Source organism: Megalobrama amblycephala, linkage group LG4 (genome assembly GCF_018812025.1).
Source record: "Megalobrama amblycephala isolate DHTTF-2021 linkage group LG4, ASM1881202v1, whole genome shotgun sequence".
In the NCBI taxonomy this organism is placed as follows: Eukaryota; Metazoa; Chordata; class Actinopteri; order Cypriniformes; family Xenocyprididae; genus Megalobrama; species Megalobrama amblycephala.
The window spans coordinates 47,343,169-47,366,201 of record NC_063047.1 but is presented as its reverse complement, the minus strand read 5'-3'; the positions used below and the strand labels follow the sequence as shown (position 1 = coordinate 47,366,201).

General features: G+C 38.3%; 2 protein-coding genes across 2 annotated transcripts; one reads left to right on the top strand and one right to left on the bottom strand.

Moving 5' to 3' along the window:
* Positions 1-998: 998 nt before the first annotated feature.
* zfpl1 (zinc finger protein-like 1) lies at positions 999-14,937 on the bottom strand. The gene is made up of 8 exons (XM_048189657.1): positions 14,781-14,937; positions 14,262-14,370; positions 12,677-12,788; positions 12,291-12,484; positions 5,445-5,520; positions 4,584-4,745; positions 2,993-3,116; positions 999-2,692 (listed from the first exon to the last, which is right to left on the bottom strand). Exons 2-8 carry the CDS (start codon positions 14,361-14,363, stop codon positions 2,506-2,508), a joined length of 957 nt encoding a protein of 318 aa, XP_048045614.1. The 5' UTR covers positions 14,364-14,370; positions 14,781-14,937; the 3' UTR covers positions 999-2,505.
* A 218-nt stretch (positions 14,938-15,155) lies between these two features.
* rwdd2b (RWD domain containing 2B) lies at positions 15,156-22,393 on the top strand. Its single transcript, XM_048189658.1, has 5 exons — positions 15,156-15,690; positions 17,624-17,889; positions 17,971-18,038; positions 20,171-20,536; positions 21,268-22,393. The coding sequence occupies exons 2-5, from the start codon at positions 17,695-17,697 to the stop codon at positions 21,506-21,508; spliced, it is 870 nt and encodes a 289-aa protein (XP_048045615.1). The 5' UTR covers positions 15,156-15,690; positions 17,624-17,694; the 3' UTR covers positions 21,509-22,393.
* The last annotated feature ends 640 nt before the right edge of the window (positions 22,394-23,033 follow it).

The window sequence follows — 23,033 nt, the reverse complement described above, 5'->3', positions numbered from 1 at the left end:
ACCGGGACCACTAGGACAACCTCCAAAGTCTTAAAATTATTTAAATAACTCCAAGACTATATTTGAAGGCCCTTTTATCTATGATATGTACCTCTGGTACTTCCATTGTAAAAATAATATATAAAATAATGGTTTAATTAATGTTGTACATCTTTTGATTAAGATTTTTAATATACCTACATTTAAAGACATATTAGGTCCCTCTTTTAGAAGTTTGGCAATGCCCTCTATAAGTCCTCAGGCCCCCAGCTAACCACTGTTTTAGACCTTATTTGACAAGCATTAAATAAAGTATATCAACCATTAATACAATTACCATTTTTCATGCTCATATTACAACTGTTCATTTCTCAAAACATAACTTTCCCCCAGATTTCTACTAGCTCCAGGCTCAACATTTTTAAAGAAGAATGCTACTGTAGAGGCTTATATTTGTGATTTTTTTTTTTTTTTTTTTTTTAATTTCCTTTCTGGTTTCCCCACATGAGATAAACCTGAAATTGAGGGAAATGTCAAAAATTGCACCCTCCTTACACATTCTCATCCCCAGAATAAATATTTAACCTGATATATTCAATATTCTTCATGTACGCTTACCTAGATATGCCCCAAAATACAAACAAACAAAAAAACATTACGGCCTTCTCATTATAAACTGACCTTAAAAGTGGAACCCTAAGCAATTTTGATCATTATATTTGTACTTATGTTCTAAACTTAAGGAACAAGACTGCGCAAAATGTATTCATGTACCTTGTGAAATGTGCTCTAGAGAGCAGTTTTTGTTTCAAGGAGCTAGGACCATCCTGAGCCGAGATACTGAGATTTTCCATAAAACCAAAATTTGTTGTGAGCCATGGCACAAAGATGGCTGTTGTGGTTAAACCAAGTAAAATAAAAATAAAAAATGGTGTTGCATTACCAATACATAGAGGTAATCACTCAAAAAAATTAGAAAAAATAAAAATGGTCAAACAACCTCCACTGGAACACTTGAGATGGATTGACCCAATATTATAATATCACTATAATATAATATCGCTGAATTATGACAAAAAAGTGGAAATCCATAGACACAGAAACGCAAATTGCAAAAAAACATGTTATAAACCACAATCAGAGATGATGTAAATATTATGGTAGGCACTCCAGTAAGCAATCTCTGTAGGGCAAACCCAGATGGTCACCTTCTTGAATGCCGTTGGAGCTGAAGGATAAAGACAGTCTCTAAATTTGTTGCAGTCAAGAAATGCAACAAGGATATTTAAGAATAGCAAATAATACCAGAATATCAATGTTTATCTCCAGATACATATGAGCTTTGGATTGCTGGGGTGAGTTTTGCAAACATATACATTACACTTTAAATTCTTCCGTACAAAGGCTGTTTGTGTGAATCTGTCAAGAACATGTTCGGGTCATATTTCACATCAAAAGAAAATAATACATTTCTTTCTCTAAAGAATATAAATAATGAATTATATTTTGCATAAAAAAAAGTCTGAATTCTCCATAGTGAAAGAAAAAATTAATTAATGCTAACAAAAAATGATATATAATTTAAATTGTACAGTACATTTATAAAGTAAAATTGTAGGTATGCATTATGATATTTCTTGTACTGCACTGAATTTGTGCTGATTAAAAAAAGTTTGAGTTGATTATCATTACTGTGTTGAGTATTTTTTCATAACAGTAATGAAAATATAGGAAGAAAATATAATTTTTACAACAATAATGTCACAATGTAAAAAGAAAATGTAACAGCCCTAAAATAGGCTTCATTTCTATAATACAAAATATAATTTTTGAATGAAATATGGCCCTGACATTCCATTCACCATGTACAGTTTGCATCTGTCTATTTAAGGCTGCATCTACTAAAGCATTTTGCAATATGCCAACCAAAACACTTTTCTAAATGCTTTAGTAAATCAGTTTTACAGTCCATACAGTCCACTTCAAAGAGAAGTATAAATCTGCAAAAGCCTATTCACAGGCAGAGGGTTTACTAACTGAATTAGCAATTAATAAAGGCAATCAAAATCAACTAAAAACAAAACAAACTGACACCTCATATCCATAAATTCTCAAAGCAGCAATAATCTCACCAATTCCATGTATGATCCTAATGAGTTCTGTGCATATTATAAAGAATAATTAAAGTGACATAAAATCTTTGATCCCAATTTTAAGAAGGGTATGCCAGGGGAAATTACATAGCTGAATGAAACACAGTTGCACACACACTTTTATAGAGCCTATATCATCTCACTCAAGAGAAACAGGAGATTTGTTGTGCAACAACTTCTTGACCATCTCCATCTTCACTCAGGTTGACCACTAAGTCACACTTTCCTCCCACAATCCAAATAGCAGTATCTTCACACTAGTCCCAGAATCCTGAGGAGCATTCTTTCTCCAGCATTTCCAGTTCATGTTTTACCAGTAAAGTCAAACTCCACGCTGAATCCACACAGTGAGCTTTAGCAGGAAGTGGATCCATCACTTGTTGCCTACCCTGATGTTGGGATTCAGCATGGGATCCAGGTTCGGGTCTGACTCAGCAGAGGCCCGACCCAGTTTGGCCATGATGATGATGAGGGTGAAGAAACCAATCACTCCAACTAACAGCAACATGAAGATTCGCTGTTTCAGTGTGAGGGCCTTTTTCTTAGTGTTAGTGCGATTCCTAGGGAGAGGAATAAATGCATACAAGCATATTAGTAAAAATTACGGAAAGACAAAACATTTTTACCATAATAAATAAATTAAATTAGAAAAAAAAAAATATAATAATAATAATAATAATAATAATAATATTATATATATATATATATATATATATATATATATATATGGATTTGCATGTACTAGCTGTCAAAACTGCCAGTGAAAATATATTACAACATTTGACAAATAGGATTAGTCCATCCATAGCAAACATTTATTTGCAATAAATGAATTTAAGGCACAGACTGAGGACACTCACTTTAGGACCTGTGCAAACCAGCTAAGGGCAGGCCGTCTGCGGTATTTATCATCATCAAAGTCAATCTGCATCACTTCACTGTTTCCTGAATCCCTTGTGTCGTACACTTTTCTTGGGGAAGTAGCTGATAAGATGGATTGCAAGAAATCACAAAGAATATATTAGAGGCAAAACTTTGTCAAACAGCTAGAACACACTATGTGAGATAATATATCTCACATTGCAAAGCAACCAAGTTCCATCCTGAGTGACTAACAAATACATCAAATGTAATTTTAAACTTGCTGTTCTTGACACATTATGAGATTGAGCTGCCAAAGGGGAATAATTTATAAAATAAAAACATGTAAAGGTTACATTGGATCAATAGATCACTAGACACTACTCACTGAATTAAACATTAAATGTAGTAATGTGACAAAGTGTGATAAAAAATATACTACAGTCTGAAATTTGCACAATGCGCTGGTTATTGTTGCAACAATTATTTCACATACACTATGCATTATTTACTGCACAGTATGCAGTAAGAATGTGCACAGGCTAAATACATGCAACAGGTAAAACAAGTGTGTGTGTGTGTGTGTGTGTGTGTGTGTCAATTGTGGTTGAATTTGAGGTTCACAAAAATGAGTTCATTAAGCCCTCGTTTAGTGTAATGCTTCAAATAGCAATTAAACATCTAAAAGTATCTTTACTTGTACATTTTCTGAGAGGAATACCTTTCCTTTGTCCATGAAAAATGCTGTTTTTCTCTGCTCGCTTCTCAACGACTGGCACTTCCCCTCAGCAAAAGTTTGGTATCGTTTTAAAGTGCAGCATTCCAACTTTGTGAATATTCATAGCGAATTCTTGATGGTATGAGTCTGAACCAATGAAATGCGATTTTCAAACTCATAATGATATAAAGAAAAAAAAACAATCTTTCTTGTGCTAACAGATCTGAAGCAAGCCATACACGCACAAAGACACCGTAGACAGCGCGCGATCCCGATATACACATATGCATAGAATTACGGTATTTCGAAATATCTGTTTTGTGAGTATTCATGCAAACATTATCTGTTATGTCTTAAGTGACCGCTTGGTTAACTGTTGGGAAAAAAACATCTGATGTGTAACATTAGATCGGCCTTAATATTTAGATATAGGCCTTAATATTTAGGCTGATACTACTAACAATTGTAGTATCATGGGGGGAAAAAAAAAAATTGAATATATATTTTCCCTATAGATATATGGTTTTGACTTGGTGTGTTTGGTCTTATTACCAGGTCTTATTACCTTATTACGGTATGGTTGCTAGGTGATTTTGTTTTGGAACCTTCAGAAAACTTTAATTAGTTTTTTCTCAAAATCAACTTTGCTGAATCAAACAGGTGTAGCTCATTTATTTATTTATTTTTGTCTGATTTCAACAAATTACATTATTTTGAAGGTTTTTTTAATAAAGAATGTGAACACAACAACTCACTTTGATAGCATGGGTCACATTTTTTACATTTCTGTAGGTAGATAGTGTTAAATAAAAAAAATGAATTACTTAAATAGTTACATATTCATGCAACAGCATGTCAGAGCTGGAGGATACCTGTGTTGATGGTGACTGTGTCAGTGGTAGAGGTGGTGCTCATATTGATGACGGAGTGTTTCTGGGCACTCAGTTCTCCATTATTGTGGATGTGCTCCACTTCCTGATGGGGTGGTAGATTGGTGAGTGTGGGGTTTGACATCATTATATCCACTTCCGGGGCTGGAACATACATAAGTTTATTAAATTAGTTTGAAGAATGTTTGAAGAATTAGCTGCAGAATTATCTGTATTTTTTATACCATGGTCTGTCTGAATACTCAATTCTGATTGGCTGGAAGGTGTCCAATGAAACTGTTTAAAGGGATAGTTCAGGATTGGAACGACATAAAAGGTTAGTATATGATGACAGATATTTCATTTTTGGGTGAACTATCCCTTTATTATACAGGTAGTTCCAAGTCAGTTTAATCACATGTCTATATTAATGCACTGCTTTAATTGAAGTACAGAAACACATATATATGTCACTCGAACAGAGAGATCGGAGATCACGCTGCACACACAGAAACTTGTTGTCAACTCTGCCCCACCAACTTTAAACTATTTGAATTCACTCTGTGGAAGTATATATATATATATATATATATATATATATATATATATATATATATATATATATATATATATATAGATATAGATATAGATATATATATTTGTTATTGACAAATATTTGTATTTGACACCTATTCTAAGTACTGATCAGTAGAAGTGTTTTCCACAAAATTATTATAGTAAAATATATTTCTCTCATTTTCCATGACATTTCCATGACTGGAAAACTGCATCAAAGATTTCCATGTTATCCAGGACATGTGGGAACCCTGCTAAAAATGTAAATTATAATTATGACAAACTCACTCTCAAAAGTTGACCATTCAGAGTAACACGTAACATCATGTGTTGAGGCTTCCTCCCTCTCTGGTGGGTCTTCAATCTGGACAGAAAGAAGTCATATCAATGCAAATTAATGGCTAAATCAGTGTTAACACTTAATGTTGAAAGACGAATGTGTTGAACAAGATAAGATAAGGTAAGATATGCTCTAAAAGCTTGCCGTTAATATTTTTAATATCTTCAAATTTGGTTTGTCTCGTATTTTCATCTCGCATTCAGTGTCAATAGGCCTTTAAATCTGTGTGATTATTTTGACAGGTCACTCAATCCTACTGACTGAACTGATTTTATTTAAATGTTAAACTAATTCAATTTAATACAAAGTCTTAAAATATTTTGATATTAGGCATTTCTCACTGTGCTTCTCCAATCTTATTTTCAAATATCAATAAATCTAATGGCTAATGCTTGATCTACAGGCTTAAAGGGTTAGTTCACCCAAAAATGAAAATAATGTAATTTATTACTCACCCTCATGCCGTTCCACACCTGTAAGACCTTCGTTAATCTTCGGAACACAAATTAAGATATTTTTTGTTGAAATCCAATGGCTCAGTGAGGACTGCAGAGGGAGCGATGACACTTCCTCTCTCAAGATCCATTAATGAACTAAAATCATATTTAAATTAGTTCATGTGATTTCAGTGGTTCAATATTAATATTATAAAGCGACAAGAATATTTTTGCCAAAAAAAACAAAATAACGACTTATATAGTGATGGCCGATTTCAAAACACTGCTTCAGGAAGCTTCGGAGCGTTATGAATCTTTTGTGTCGAATCAGCGGTTCGGAGCGCCAAAGTCATGTGATTTTTTGGCACATTAAAAATATTCTCATCGCTTTATAATATTAATATTGAACCACTGTACTCACATGAACTGATTTAAATATGTTTTTAGTACATTAATGGATCTTGAGAGAGGAAGTGTCATTGCTCCCTATGCAGGCCTCACGGAGCCATCGGATTTCAACAAAAATATCTTAATTTGTATTCTGAAGATGTACAAAGGTCTTACGGCTGTGGAACAGCATGAGGGGGAGTAATAAATGACATTATTTTTATTTTTGGGTGAACTAACCCTTTAAATACTTAAAATTGTAGATGCACCTCATGATGTTGAATGAGAGAACATCCATAATGTAAAGTGCTGGAATCTAGACAAAGTGTGTCATGATCCTGGCTTTCCTCCCTCTTTCTCTGTCTCCCTCTTGTGGTCACACACTCTCACGCGCACACTTCTACTTCTCCGCTCATTATCTCTTTCAGCTGGTTCCCCTTTCATTCCCTTCTCCTCACCTGTCCCTGTTTTCCTCTTGATTTTCTCTGCTTCTTATTCCCTCTTCCTAACCCTGTCTTGTTGTCGGATTATTCAATGACCTCCCGTGAGAAACGCCTGCACTTGTTGTCTTGTCTTGTCCCGTCAGAAGTTACTTTTGCTGCTGTGAGAAATAAGTCTGTGAATTACCCAGCTGTGCCTGTTTGCAGAGTACCTGGTCTGCGTTCGCCTTTGGCTGCTCACCCTGGCTGCTGTCCTCATTATTTTCTACCGGCTGTACGCATCTCGGGGTCCCTGCCTCTGTCCACGGGGAGGTTAAAGACAGACTTCCTTTGTTCCAGTCGTTCTGGCAGTTTTTGTTCTGGCTCTGTTTTATGCCAGTGTTTTGTGTTCTATCTGATACCCTGTGAGGACCATTTACGTTTTATCATTAAAGACTGTTTATTTCATCCACCCCTGGTCTTCCATCAATTCCATCTAACAGAATAATCCGACCAAAGATGGACCAGGCGAGTGGTAACCCTCTTCACAGTGCGGTAGAGCTCCAGGGTGCTCTGCTGGGCAAACATGAGGAGGATTTGTCCGCCGCTAGACACGCCGTTGATTCCCTGACGGTCCAGCTCTCGGATCTTACCCAGCAGTTCCATCACTACCGTCACGAGACCTCTGCTTCAGCTGGACAGCGCGACTCTTCGGAGCCACGTATAAACAACCCGCCGTGTTACTCTGGTGAGCCTCTGCAGTGCCGAGCCTTCCTCATCCAATGCGAGGTTGTTTTTTCCCTCCAGCCGTCCACCTATGCCAAGGACCGATCTAAGGTGGCTTATGTGATTTCTCTTCTAAATGGACGAGCTCGTGAGTGGGCGGCAGCGAACTGGGAGGCAGAGGTGGACTGCATTTTTAAGTTTTCTCTTTTTAAGGAGGAGATGATCCGAGTCTTTGACCGGTCAGCACACGGTCACGAAGCATCCCGCCTCCTATCCACCTTGCGCCAGGGAAAGAGGTCAGTCACTGATTTTTCTGTTGAATTCCGAACCCTGGCCACTACAAGTAGATGGAACGAGCCGGCACTCATCGCTCGTTTTCTCGAGGGCCTGAATTCTGAAATTAAGGATGAGGTCCTGGTTCGAGAAGTTCCTGACACTTTCGATTCCCTAGTCGAGTTGGCTCTCCGCATCGAGAGACGCTTTGAGATGCGACGAAGGGCTCGCAGAATGGAGGTTTCGCTACTTCCCGCCTCCTCGGCGACCCAGCCACCACGATCTTCCGTTGCTGAGCCTGAGCCGATGCAGCTTGGAGGGCTTCGTATATCCACACAGGAACGCCAACGCAGGATTATAAATCGCCTTTGCATGTACTGTGCTGCCGCTGATCATTTTGTTTCTAGGTGCCCAGTAAAAGCCAGCGCTCGTCAGTAGGCGGAGGGTTGCTGGCGAGCGCTACATCATGGGTCTCTCCGCCTAAATCCAGTACCTCCCTTCCTGCACACCTCCGCTGGCCGGGATCGTCAGTTTCCTGTTTTGCCTTACTTGATTCGGGGGCGGAGGGGAACTTCATTGACGAGACTTGGGCTTTGGAACAAGGTATTCCTCTCTTAGATTTACAAGATTCCACCCCCCTATTCGCCCTAGATGGCAGTTCCCTTCCTAGGGTACAAAGAAGGACCTCTCCATTGACTCTTACAGTTTCAGGAAATCATAGAGAGACTATTTCTTTTTTTATTTTTCATTCCCCTTTTTCTCCAGTGGTTTTAGGCCATCCGTGGTTAGTTCTCCATAACCCCCAGATTAACTGGTCGGAAGGCTCTATTCTCTCTTGGAAAGTGTCTTGTCATGTTAATTGTCTGTCTTCTGCTGTGTCCCCTGTCTTGTCCGTAACTGTTTTTCAGGAAGAGCCGGGTGATTTGTCTGGGGTACCGGAGGAGTATCACGATTTGCGGGAGGTCTTCAGCCGTTCCCGGGCCACTTCTCTCCCCCCTCATCGCCCGTATGACTGCAGTATTGATCTTCTCCCAGGTACAACGCCCCCTCGGGGAGGACTATACTCGTTATCCGTTCCCGAACGGGAGGCGCTCGAGAGTTACCTTTCTGATTCGCTCAACGCCGGTACCATCGTTCCCTCCTCGTCTCCAGCGGGGGCCGGGTTTTTCTTTGTTAAGAAGAAAGACGGCTCCCTGCGTCCCTGCATTGATTATCGGGGTTTAAATGATATCACTGTCAAGAATCGTTATCCTTTGCCACTGATGTCATCTGCCTTCGAGGTCTTGCAGGGAGCTAAGATTTTCACAAAGCTCGATTTACGCAACGCCTATCACCTAGTGCGCATAAAGGAGGGGGATGAATGGAAGACCGCGTTTAACACGCCCCTTGGGCACTTTGAATACCGGGTTCTTCCGTTCGGATTGGTCAACGCCCCCGCGGTCTTTCAGGCCTTAATCAATGACGTCTTACGGGACATGCTCAATGTCTTTGTGTTCGTCTACCTCGACGACATTTTGATCTTCTCTCCATCACTCCAGGTGCACGTTCAACAGGTTCGTCGTGTCCTCCAGCGTCTTCTGGAGAATCGACTTTATGTAAAGGCCGAGAAATGCTCTTTCCACGCCCCCTCAGTTACGTTTCTAGGTTCAGTCATCTCGGCAGAGGGGATCGGTATGGACCCGGCTAAGGTCCAGGCGGTCACTGATTGGCCTGTGCCCGAATCTCGCCTCGCGCTTCAACGTTTTCTCGGGTTTGCAAATTTTTATCGTCGTTTTATACGAGGTTTTAGTCAAGTAGCCGCTCCCCTTACGGCTCTGACCTCAGTCAAGTCCCAGTTTAGGTGGTCAGAATCTGCGCAGACAGCGTTTGACGTTCTCAAGTCTCTTTTTACTACCGCGCCTATCCTTCTTACTCCTGACTTCACTAAACAGTTTATAGTCGAGGTCGATGCCTCTGAAGTGGGAGTCGGGGCTGTTCTTTCCCAGCGGTCCGCCGCTGATGGACAGATACACCCCTGCGCTTTTTTCTCTCACCGTCTTTCTCCTGCTGAGCGCAATTACGACGTGGGCAACCGCGAACTGCTCGCCATCCGTCTAGCGTTGGGCGAGTGGCGACAGTGGCTTGAGGGAGCCCCCGTACCTTTTATTGTCTGGACTGATCACCGAAACCTAGAGTACATCCGCAAGGCCAAGAGACTGAACGCGCGTCAAGCCCGCTGGGCTCTATTTTTTACCCGTTTCGATTTTTCCATCTCGTATCGTCCGGGTACCAAGAACGTTAAGCCTGATGCGCTATCTCGTCTTTTTGCCTCCTCTTCTTCTTCCGAGCCCGAGGAGATTATTCCCCCTAATCATATTGTTGGCACGACCGTCTGGGGAATAGAGAGGCTGGTGAAGCGTTCTCTTTCTCGAGTCATAGTTCCGCGCAACTGTCCTAAGGGGCTTCTTTTTGTCCCTGTATCCGCGCGTCGCGCTGTCCTTCAGTGGGGACACACCTCTAAATTAACTGCCCATCCCGGCGTCCGGGGCACCCTCGCTTTTATCCGTCAGCGCTTTTGGTGGTCGTCTTTAGAACAAGACGTGCGACGGTTTATTGCCTCCTGCGATACGTGCGCGCAGACTAAGGCTGGCAATTCCCCTCCGGCCGGTCTACTTCGTCCGTTACCGGTTCCTACACGACCGTGGTCTCACCTAGCTCTCGACTTTATCACCGGACTTCCTCTCTCGGAGGGTAACACCGTTATTTTGACCGTGGTAGATCGTTTTTCTAAGTCGGCCCATTTTATTCCACTCGCTAAGCTCCCCTCTGCCAAGGAGACCGCCCAGATCATGGTTGATCATGTCTTTAAGCTACATGGTTTACCAACTGATATGGTGTCTGATAGAGGCCCTCAATTTTCCTCTCAATTCTGGAAGGAGTTTTGTCGCCTCATTGGGTCATCCGTTAGCCTTTCGTCCGGGTTTCATCCCCAAACGAACGGTCAAGCAGAACGGACTAATCAGATTGTCGCCCGTATGCTGCGCAGTCTCACTCATCAAAATCCCGCGTCCTGGTCACAGCAACTATCCTGGGCCGAATACGCCCATAATTCGCTTCCCTCCTCTGCTACCGGTCTTTCGCCCTTCCATTGCTGTCTCGGCTATCAACCTCCGTTATTTGAGTCCCAAGACTCTGAATCTAATGTTCCGTCAGCGCAAGCTTTTATTAGCCGTTGCAGACGCACCTGGAGGAGAGTGCGATCTGCTCTCTGTCGAGCTAGAAGACGCATGACAGTTTCGGCTAATAGGCGCAGAGTTAGAAGTCCTCGCTACGTTTGCGGCCAAAGAGTGTGGTTATCCACTTCAAATTTACCTCTCCAGTCGGTATCACGTAAGTTGTCTCCCCGCTTTGTTGGACCATTCCGCATAGTAAAGGTCATAAATCCTGTCGCAGTAAAGCTCCGCCTTCCGCCTAATTTACGCCGAGTTCATCCCGTGTTTCATGTCTCTTGCATCAAACCAGTCATCCGTCCCCCTTCTCGCCCGGTCCGCGTCCCTAGTCTTGTCGATGATACCCCTATCTACAGGGTTCGCCGGATTCTCGACATGCGCCGTCGGGGACGCGGCTGTCAGTATCTTGTCGATTGGGAGGGGTATGGTCCAGAGGAGAGAAGCTGGGTTCCCTCCCGGGACGTCCTGGATCCTTCACTCATCGATGATTTCCTCCGGTCTCGCCAGTCGGCCTCAGGAGCGCCAGGAGGCGCTCGTTGAGTGAGGGGTACTGTCATGATCCTGGCTTTCCTCCCTCTTTCTCTGTCTCCCTCTTGTGGTCACACACTCTCACGCGCACACTTCTACTTCTCCGCTCATTATCTCTTTCAGCTGGTTCCCCTTTCATTCCCTTCTCCTCACCTGTCCCTGTTTTCCTCTTGATTTTCTCTGCTTCTTATTCCCTCTTCCTAACCCTGTCTTGTTGTCGGATTATTCAATGACCTCCCGTGAGAAACGCCTGCACTTGTTGTCTTGTCTTGTCCCGTCAGAAGTTACTTTTGCTGCTGTGAGAAATAAGTCTGTGAATTACCCAGCTGTGCCTGTTTGCAGAGTACCTGGTCTGCGTTCGCCTTTGGCTGCTCACCCTGGCTGCTGTCCTCATTATTTTCTACCGGCTGTACGCATCTCGGGGTCCCTGCCTCTGTCCACGGGGAGGTTAAAGACAGACTTCCTTTGTTCCAGTCGTTCTGGCAGTTTTTGTTCTGGCTCTGTTTTATGCCAGTGTTTTGTGTTCTATCTGATACCCTGTGAGGACCATTTACGTTTTATCATTAAAGACTGTTTATTTCATCCACCCCTGGTCTTCCATCAATTCCATCTAACAAAGTGTCCCTAAAAAAGCTCAAATATACAATTACTTTTTTATTACATAATTCATTTACTTCCATTTGTGGAAATGCTAATTATTTACTATTATTTATTACATTTTTACTATTTACCAATTTTCTACTATTTAACTGGAAAAAGTAGGTGTATCTATAGTTTTGAAGTGGTGTATCATAACTGATGGTATATTTCCTCACCAGTGGAAGGCCCAGTCCTGCTCTAGCCCAGTTGACGGAGGACAGTTGTTCTCTCAGCATGTCTGCAATTGGACTGGCCAGGTTTGGGGGTGGGAACACAGGACCCTGGCATGTTGGGCACTGGTACCCAGCAGGTGCCGTGTAGAGAGGCTGACGGGAGGCCAACTCATTCAGACATGACCAGTGGAATAAATCTGACATGGTAAATAAATTAAATGTAATGATTATAAATTCATAATAACAATAATAATAAATTTGATCCCAGAATATACCAAATAAAACCCACAATAATGCAGACATTCAAAGACTGTGTAAAATGCTTCACTACTTATTCTGAACTTCCGACTCTGAGTTCACTAGAAGACATTATGCCTGTAGCTTCTCACCATAGCAAACCAGTCGAACAGTATCCTGGGAATCTAAGGGCTGGCTGCAGAGGCTGCAGTTGGGGTTGTAATCGCTGTCTTGTAGCCACTGTAGGTATGACTGTACAATACACTGTACAAATAAGAGTAACAGGAAGTAGAAGTGAGTTTATTTGTGAAGAAATCTTCAAATTGTTTACTCTTCTTAAAGGGACAGTCCACACAAACGTTAAAATTCATTGCCTCGCCCTCATGTTATTCCAATTTGCTAAATTGCAGGTTAGCCTATAAAAGGGTACTTAAATGTAGTTGAAAAAAAAAAAAACATCTTGCAGCATAATTTTGGTTAAAACAACCACATTTAATGCCATTTTGGTTGAATTTTTACCCTGCACATTCCTCAATCACATTCACACAGCACACTACTTACTGCAGGGCTATTGAGGCCACACCCCCTGCATGCACTGTGCATTCCCCCAGTCCATAACATGCACATTTGATAAAAAATACAGTAATATTGTGAAACATAACTACAATTTAAAATAATTGTTTTCTATTTTGATATACATAAAAATATAATTTATTTCTGTGATGCAAAGCTGAATTTTCAGCATAATTTCTCCAGTCTTCAGTGTCACATGATCCTTCAGAAATCATTCTAATATGCTGATTTGATACTCAATTATCAATGTTGGAAACAGTTGTGCTGCTTAATATTTTTTATAACCTGTGATACTTTTTTCAGGATTCTTTGATAAATACAAATTTAAAGAACATAATTTATTTAAAAAAATAAATGTTTTGTAACAATATACACTACCGGTCAAATTTTTCTTTTTCTTTTTTTTGAAAGAAATGAATACTAATATTCAGCAAGGATGTGTGAAATTGATAAAAAGTGATATTAAAGTGATATTGTTAGGAAAGATTTCTATTTTTAATAAATTCTGTTCTTTAATCAGTGAATCCTGAAAAAAGTATTACAGGTTCCAAAAAAAAAATATTCAGCAGCACAACTTTTTCCAACATTGATAATAACTGAGTATCAAATCAGCATATAGAATGATTTCTGAAGGATCATGTGACACTGAAATAAATAACACATAACATTTGCTGCAATAAAAATATATTTATTTTACATATTTACTAAATTAGAATTAATTGAATGTGAAAAATAAATAACTGTTATTTCAACAAAATGTTTATATTTGTTTTTATATGATACATTTTATATAAATATTATAAATTTATATAAATTTCCAATTAATTTCCGTAAATTCCCATAAATTCCTGTTAAGTTTCCAAACTGAAATATTTCCAAAATTCCCCAGGTTAAGTTTCCGGAAATTTACCAGAAACTTTCCGCCCCTTTGCAACCCTACATACAATAGAATTCAACGGTAACCAAAACTATTTTACCAACATTATAATAACACTATTACCAACATTTTTCTAAATATCTTCTATTTTGATCCACTGAAGAAAGAAAGCCAGAAAGAAAGTTTTGGAACACCATGAAGGGGGAGTAAATGAAGACAGAATTTTCATTTTTCGGTGGACTATCCCTTTTAAGCCATGAATTTTAACTAAATATTAGAACACTAACCTTGTTGTGATTGGATACAAGACAGTGCTCACACACGTTGACACGATGTTCAAAGCAGAACAGGTTCGTAACCTTCCTCTTAGGACACTTGCACAAACCCATGATTTCCCTGTCAAGCAAAACATCAATATATATATATATATATATATATATATATATATATATATATATATATAAATAATCATCCAGAATCCATAAACTCGAGTACAATATATCGGCCTTGATTTAAAGGTTAATTTTAAATACTCTTAAAATATGCATTTTAAATATAAAACTTTTTTTAACCTATGCAGCGCATCTTAGCACTTAATATACAGTCTTAATACAAACACCCTATTCTGGTAACGTAATTAACATAAATACAAAAGGTGTGCCATGATTTAGTCTGTAAAATACCGTCGGACCGAATGTAAATATTACCGAGCTGACAGTGACAGTCCACGGATGGTTAGCTGCTCGACTGTATCAAACTTCCCTCAACCAATCAACATACTATGAGTGAAAAAACATTATATTTACCTGAAAATATAAACAGAAATACCGGTCAACCACAAACTGATGCAAATATCAACATGAAGCCGTGCACTCTCGAGTACTTTCCTCAATATTTTTTTAATATCTCGTCAGATTGCTTTTTTGCCACGTCTCTTCCGCTACCGTCGCAGAGCAATGGCGTCACTAAACACAACACAAACGCATCATCAGTGTCGCATAATAATTTACCAATATTTCGTATCTATATTTTAATTTGTGAGTTTGTTATCAGTCCTGACTATTTTATATATTGATTCTGTTTTAATGTCTTCTAACGTCTGGAGATTTACAAAAAAAAAAAAAAAAGTCAGGACTCTTATTTTGAAACTATCACGAATCCAAATGCAGGCATGTTTGTTTTTGGGGAGGTTTTTCTGGGAGTGTACGTAGCATTTGTATGGATACCAGCCCAGTGCTGGAGGGGAATTCTTTTGAATAAACTAGCCAAGATGAGATTTACATAAAAAGATGACTTTAAGATTCAAATAAATGTGGGAACAGGAGATTGGAATTCAGTATGAAAAATAGGGATTAATCAATAATTACAAGATTCCGTTTAGGACATAGAGGATTGAATGCCAATTTGAATAAAATTGATAAGCATCCTGCAGGGAAATGTACTAAATGCAATGAAAATGAAATAGCCAAGCACACATTAATTTACACTGGCTAAATATATGGGAAAATCCATATGAAAGATGGAGTTTTGGGATTCTTAAAAACAGTCGAATGGTGGCAGTAATGCGCCTAAAGGTTTGTCAATAAACAGAAAAAAAAAAAGAAGAAGAAGAAGTAGTAGAAGTTGACATCAAAAAGCTGCTGGGCAAACATGCGAGCTTTTTCTGTGAGTGTCCACAAGACAAATGGCGAACGCCTGTGACTGTTGCTGAATAAGGTATGGTTAAGCCCTGTACATTTCAGAACAGTCGAGCTGTGAACGACTTCGGACAGTTTCTGCTTGAAGTACATCAGATGCAATGTTTTTCAAATACATTAAACGTTTTATTCGTTTTTCATTCAATACTTTATGCACAGCGTATTACAGCACCTGTAAAAGAACAAAGTTCAACATATGCATATTTAAATACCAATAAAGTGAATTCTTTATTTTTTATCCGTTTTATTTTGATAAACATGACAGAACATATAATTAAAGTATAAAACCAGTGATTTGTGAGCAGTAGAGGAACGTAAGCGTGGCAACAAGTTAGCCACGAATATGTAGCTCACCTTTCAAAAGAAGATAAACAAAGATATGTGAGCAAACTGCAAGTTTTGGGCGCTGGATCTATATACAGTACCTGCTGCAGTATTTCAATCACTAAAAACAGAAGGACATTCTTAGAAGCTAAACGTGAAAAATGCATAACATGCCTTAATGCAGCTACTTAATATTAACAGATTAATTTAAATATTAGAGCTGCAAAATTCTGGATAAATTGAGAAACAAGTTTTTTTAAATAGAGATCACGATTCTGAATAAACTAAACAAAATAAAATGTTATGATAAATGTTAATTGCTGCAGTCTATTTAAAAATATTTAATCAATTTAATTTTTTTTTAATAAATCGGTTTGAATGAAAGATGACTCCCTCATAAAGACTTCACTTGTTTCATTACTGGATGAATCAGTGTTTTTGAACGAATCTGTTGAATGAATGATTCAATGACAAATACCTTTTTTAACACTCACTTGTCGCCACCTACTGGTGTAACGGTGATACAGTTTATTTTTTTTTATAGCTGCAGTTCGTGATTTTTCGCCCTCCTGCGGTAAATAAACAGAACTGCATGCGTCTTGCGGAAGAACATTGTAGCCGGAGCTACTTTTCTCCGTGTATGTCTATGGCGAGTCACGCAGTTACTGTGATACTCTGCGGCGGGTCCTACCAGTCCGGTCTGAAATAGTCCAAATATAAACACTTATTATAAGTGTACCATAATGATTCAGGGTAAGACAAAAACACGGTTTGGAAAATGGATTCATGTTGTACATTCTCATTATATAATTTTTGTAAATTTTGAACACAAAAAAGTTACGGACAGCAGCTTTACTAATAATTTACTCACTATTTATAACCGAACTATAAACTTTTATCCCAGGATTTCTGTGATAATTTGAATGATTGTAACAGAAATAATGATACTGTGTGGTTAAAAAGACTGTTTCATATACATGATGACAACTGCTCTCTCTGGGTCAGAGGCCGTTTAGGAATAAGATTGTGTGGGTTTTTAAATCGAGATCACAATCTTTTAACAGTTAATTGTGCAGCTCTATTAAATATACACTTTACTGATGATGCATACTACATACACGCAAGCAGATGAGCCCAGAATATGAACACAACTCACTAAATCGCACGTTAAGCATTTTCTTTGTTTGTTTTTTTTAAATGGGAAAAACGCTTAACGTGAAACATATGCTTGCCTGTAGTATGTTTTATTAATAAGGTGTACTTAATGTTATACTCCACTATCACTGTCTTGATGCATTAAGGCATTTTCTTTATCATAGTTTTCTATGGAAAAAGCTTTACATGCACGCAAGCACATTGCGTTCATATTCTGGGTGCACCTGTTCGCCTCTATATATTATGCATCATCAATAAGGTGTATAATGAATTTGGTCTTTTAATATTACTGTTTTAATACATTAGTACATTAGTAAAACTGGTGAAAATAACTGGCTGCCAGTGGAGAAAATTGCCGTTTTGCCTTCCAGGTGGGCATTTCTATAAAGGTCTGATGTCATGTGAAACTATAATTTATGCTTACATCCATTCTATGCACTAATTCTATTTATTTTATTTTTTTATATATATAGTCTTGGCAGAAGTGTGTGAACTAATATTCTGTAAGCACACTGGATTTGAGTTTGATACAAGTGTTGGAAATATGACTTGCTCAGAGGAAGCAGAGGCACAATTTGCAGAGATAGAGCTTCTATTAAGTATGTTTCCAAGTGAAGAAGAGTTACACGTGGATGAGCTGTCCCATGCAGAGCTCAGGGCTTATGTGGAGGGCTCAGCTCATACTCCCCCCAGCACCAGACCTCAATTCAGCATCAAACTGAAGTTGGAGAACCTTGAAGTAAGTGTGGGAAATACGTTAAAATGCACTCTCTGTTCTTCATCATTTAATTCCTGTCACTCTCATTTTTTTTCCTGATAGGTGAGCATTACGTTGTTGTGCACTTACCCACCTGACTACCCGAAAGTGTTGCCAGATATTACTATCAGGTATTTAAATACTTTGAGTTTCCAATTATTACTTTTCATAGGCTGTTTTGATTGATTGATTACTCTGTGATATATTTGAATGCACACTGACAGTGGCCATGTCTATGGGAGTCCTATTGGACTTGATCTATGATAATTTGATGACAGTCCAGAAGGATACCAGAACATGCATTAAAATGGAGGGGAGGCAGAATGGAGGGGTAGTGTACAGTCAGCATATTGTTATGCAAAAGAAACCTCTTCAGGGTGATACAAGACCACACAGTGCAATTATCCCACTTATTATGCGGCTATTTGACACATAAGTAAATAATTGAACAAAAAATATTAATTTGACATATTTTATTACCTCAAAATGACCCACTGTACTTGCTTAAAGGGTTAGTTCACCCAAAAATGAAAATTCTGTCAATAATTACTCACCCTCATGTCGTTCCACACCCGTAAGACCTTCGTTCATCTTTGGAACACAAATTAAGATATTGTTGATGGCTCAGTGAGGCCTCTATTGAGAGCAAAGACACTGAACCTCTCAAGGTCCATAAATGTACTAAAAACATATTTAAAACAGTTCATGTGAGTACAGTGGTTCTACTTTAATATTATACAGCGAAGAGAATACTTTTTGGGTGCCAAAAAAACAAAATAACCACTTTTCAACAATATCTAGTGATGGCTGTTTTCAAAACACTGCTTCGCAGCTTTATGAATCAATGAATTTATGAATGATTTCAGGAGCTTAGCCGTTTGATTGGAGATCTGAATCTCTAATTCGAAACAAAAGGTTTGTAAAGCTCAGAAGCAGGGTTCTAGAAGTTAGAACTTTGAATTGGAACAGTACTTGTGCAGCGAGTGATGACTTTTCACAGTCCACAAGAACACAAGTACAGACAAGAATGCATATTGAGAAATGGCTCAAGACCAGAAATATACAGGTCAGATGAGGCCTGGGACACATTAGAAGAATTTCAAATCTTAACTGATTTTAAAACCATGGGAGACCACAGACATAATGACAGTTTTTACAGATTTTTAGCATTATAATCCTGTGGATACACATGCTAGATGATTCGGCCGAACCACTCACCTGTCAATTTTAGGAACAATTTTACAGTGACATGAGATCACTTACGATATCAAAGGACAGTCGATGTTGTCGGATGGCTCTCCCTGCACACGTTCTGTTTTGCAGTGAAAAACAAAGGGGAAAAAAAGAATATGGGTGATCTCTTATCAAAAGTACTGACTTCGGTACCTTTCAGTACTGAAATTTTAAAAATTTTACGCTTTGAACGGATTCATAAACGCCGCTGATTGGCCGTTGTGTTGACACGCTCATCGGATACATCTATGATTGACTACAATGATCAACACACGGCAGCGTTTGAAAGCACACGGAAGTGTTTGAATTTCAAAGCGGGAGCGTTTAAAAAAGCAGGCATCTATCAGCGGACTGGTACGCAACAGATGCCAGCTTTCAAACGTGTCCATGTGTATCTGTGTAAGCGCTTGGTGAAGAGTGTCATTGTTGACTATTTACAACGTTTTTACAGCTTTGATCATTAAAGCCAATCACAGACATATCCGATGAGCTGTGAACACAATGGCCAATCAGAGTTTAAGAATCCGCTCAACAGTGATCAAAGTGTCAATTTTTTAAAATTTCAGTACCTACTAGGTACTGACGTCGGTACTTGTTTTGACAACTCTAGATCCTCTTTCTCAATACTCCATTTTTGTGGCATGTTTGTGGCTGCCAGCTTTGTAAAGCATGCTCACGCTCATCGGCTATCACGGGTATCACATCAGAGGCAGTCCGATCAAGTATCAAAAATATCAAACGTGTTTGATATTTATGATTTGGGATTGTGGAGGCTCTGACGTGATCAGGAGCAGTAAAATAATCTTAATGACACCACACAATTGAGGACTTTTTGGACAAAAAGTCAGTTGCGAGACTTGAGACAAGCCTTAAATCAGGTCACCCTAAATTGTTTTGTGTTATGTTGAAATCCTATAAAATATCTGAATTCCCATTAGTTTCAAAGTTATTATATATAAGTCAATTGGATTCCTTCAGGATTTTTATTAGTATTATATAAATATATATAATATATATTTATTTATTTCAGATGTTCTGAGCTCACTAGATCACAGCAGATGCTGCTTCACTCCAACCTCAACACCTACCTGTCTGAAAACTGCAGTGGTGATGTTTGTATTCTTTCTGCGGTGCAGTGGATCAATGAAAATTCACAAGAATATATAACTAAAAGTGTCCCTGTCAGCAATCCCAAGAAGGAAAATGTTTCAAAGCAGTCAAATGAGACCTTCACTAGACTCTGGATCTACAGCCATCATATATACAATAAGATCAAGAGGAAGAACATTCTGGAATGGGCAAAGGAGCTGAACCTTTCTGGGTTCAGTATGCCGGGAAAGCCTGGTATTGTGTGTGTGGAGGGTCTGCAGTCTGCTTGCGATGAGTTCTGGGCCAGGTATGAAATCTAAAACAAATCAATAGGGTCTACACTTATTCTTTTGTGAGCATGCCTTTTGAGTGTAAACTCAAATACCAAAGATGAGTTAAATACCTAATTTAAAATAGATTTTGTGTGTGTGTGTGCGCGTGCGTGTTGGTTTGACTATACTTGTGAGGTCATTGATTGTTTAGGGGCCTGTATGTGTGTGTGTGTGTGTTGTTTCATGGCTGTTTAGATGGTTATAAACCATTTTTTGAATTTATTTAATAGACATAAGTTTAAGTGCTTCAGTTTGCTAATATTTAATACGTTTGAAAACCTCTGATAGACGATATCGCAAAATTCATAATTAACTTTTAATTTTGATGATGGTTTTATGTTCTCTGCAACTAATAATTGACAGTACTTTATGGAAAATACTTATGGTTGTCATACATGGTTATGGTATACATACTTTATGGTTGTCACAAACCATCTCAATTTAATTTTAACAATTTGGTTTTATTATTATATTATATTATTATATTACCAGTCAAAAGTTTGGAATATTTTTTTTAATGTTTTGAAAGAAGTTTCTTATGCTCACCAAGGCTACATTTATTTGCTAAAAAAAACAGTAATATTATGAATTAAATATTATTACAATTTAAAATGTTATCTTTTTGAATATATTTTAAAATTATAATTTATTCCTGTGATGGCAAAGCTGATTTTTTTTTGGTGCAAATTTTTTATATATTTTCCAGGGTGAAAGTTTTAACATGGAAAAGAATTATGGTTCGTCACAGAGAGGATGTCCCTTTGGAAAACGGCTCGATGGAGGAGGGAATTGACTCCCTCCGTAAGTTCAGTGGATTTCATGAAGCTATTTTTGAACCTCATGGGACCAGAGGAAACCACATGGACCTTGGACAGCTTTATCAATTCCTTAATGACAAAGGATGTGCTGATATCTTTCAAATGTACTTTGGCATTGAGGGGAGATAATGCACACAGAGACACAGACAAACTATTATTTTGAAATTTTGCCTTAATTTTGGGCTTAATATTGATAACATTTATTGTTGTCTCAAAAGGATGCACCTGTGCCATCACTCCTCAAATTTCTCTTCTTCATGAAGTGGGTTTATCTGCCTGTGCTGTCTTTGAAACTCACTTCAAATGGAGTTTATCTTCCCTTTGTGGAAGACAACGTTGTTCCGACAGTGTGCTTTCGCTTATAGAGACATTCGTGCCTGCCCACTTTTTCAGCGACGTTGGTTCTGGAAGTATTTTTTTCTATTCATTTTTCCCATAGAGATTTTTAAGTCTTTAAGTGTTATAATCAATTAACTAAACCAACCAGCTACAAGGTGAATCATAAACTTTGATAAATCAATCACAAACTTTGATTTGAAGCAAAAAAGTATTTTAAAAAATTGACATAAAAGCAAAGGTACAAAACTGTGTACTTAGCAGCTTTATTGAGGAAGAGAACTACAATCCCATGAAGCATTGCGAACAACATATGAACCACAATATGGGAGACTAACTTTATTAAGTCACACGTTTTGCTTGTCGTGGCTCTCTGTTGGGTGGAATTTTATGTACAGCATCATGGGCAATGTATTTTTTCACCACAAAATTTGTTAAACATGATTATTTTAAAAATCAGTTGCAATGTTGCAGGATGATGGCTTCAACAGAAGCAATTAACATTTATTAACAACCTTATAGCTCAGTTGAGCTGTATTTAAAGATTTATAAGTTATCGTTAAATCAATATCTCTAGAGTGTTTACTTAAGAACCTGATTGTTGTACTCTCTTGCAAGGACTCTGGAGATCACTAAAATGAATATTAAAGAGGTGTGTGAACTCGCAAGACACCGTAATATGCTCAGGCCCCCTCCCTGCTTATCATGGTGATGAGATACATAACAGACTGTTGTCACTGAATGGTTGGATGTCTTAAGTGGTGCCTACAGAATAACATAAGCTTCGTAAATAATTGGACAAGTTAACAAGAGTGACTTTGTTCTGATTTTATTCTTTATTTTCACAATGGCAATTTTACATAAAGGCAACAAGTTAAAATCATTTATTTATACATTATGACTGTCTGCAATCTCCTTCACATTATGAAATGGAATATCATGTATTCTAATGGTAATTTACCACTGAGGTAAGCTGTACCTTGTGTGAGTTGAAATGTTTTGTTTAGGTTTGTATGTCTTCCATTTGAATTTGAATTGCTCACATCACTTAACTCAGTTATTCATAGAATTTCATTTCAATCACATATTATCTTATAGTTTCCTATAAAGGTATCTGCCACTATCAGGTAACCCAGCTTTATTTCCTTCCCAAAGTCAGTTTTTGGCAAATTTGGCAGTTAAATTTGGACCTTGTCAGTAGGCTAATCACATGCTTATGCTTTGGGATTCCAATATTAAGTGTATTAAGTGTAAATATTATTATATATTAAATAACTCCAGATTTAGATGTTACTTACTTGGTATTACTTACCTGGTG

Coding starts and splice junctions, on each gene's coding strand:
- zfpl1 (XM_048189657.1), bottom strand. CDS start 14,363: ATGGGTTTGTGCAAGTGTCCTAAGAGGAAGGTTACGAACCTGTTCTGC. Junction 12,789..14,261: donor TTGTATCCAATCACAACAAG/GTTAGTGTTCTA, acceptor TTATTTGTACAG/TGTATTGTACAGTCATACCT. Junction 2,693..2,992: donor TGGTTTGCACAGGTCCTAAA/GTGAGTGTCCTC, acceptor TCCTCTCCCTAG/GAATCGCACTAACACTAAGA.
- rwdd2b (XM_048189658.1), top strand. CDS start 17,695: ATGACTTGCTCAGAGGAAGCAGAGGCACAATTTGCAGAGATAGAGCTT. Junction 17,890..17,970: donor TGAAGTTGGAGAACCTTGAA/GTAAGTGTGGGA, acceptor TTTTCCTGATAG/GTGAGCATTACGTTGTTGTG. Junction 18,039..20,170: donor TTGCCAGATATTACTATCAG/GTATTTAAATAC, acceptor TATTTATTTCAG/ATGTTCTGAGCTCACTAGAT.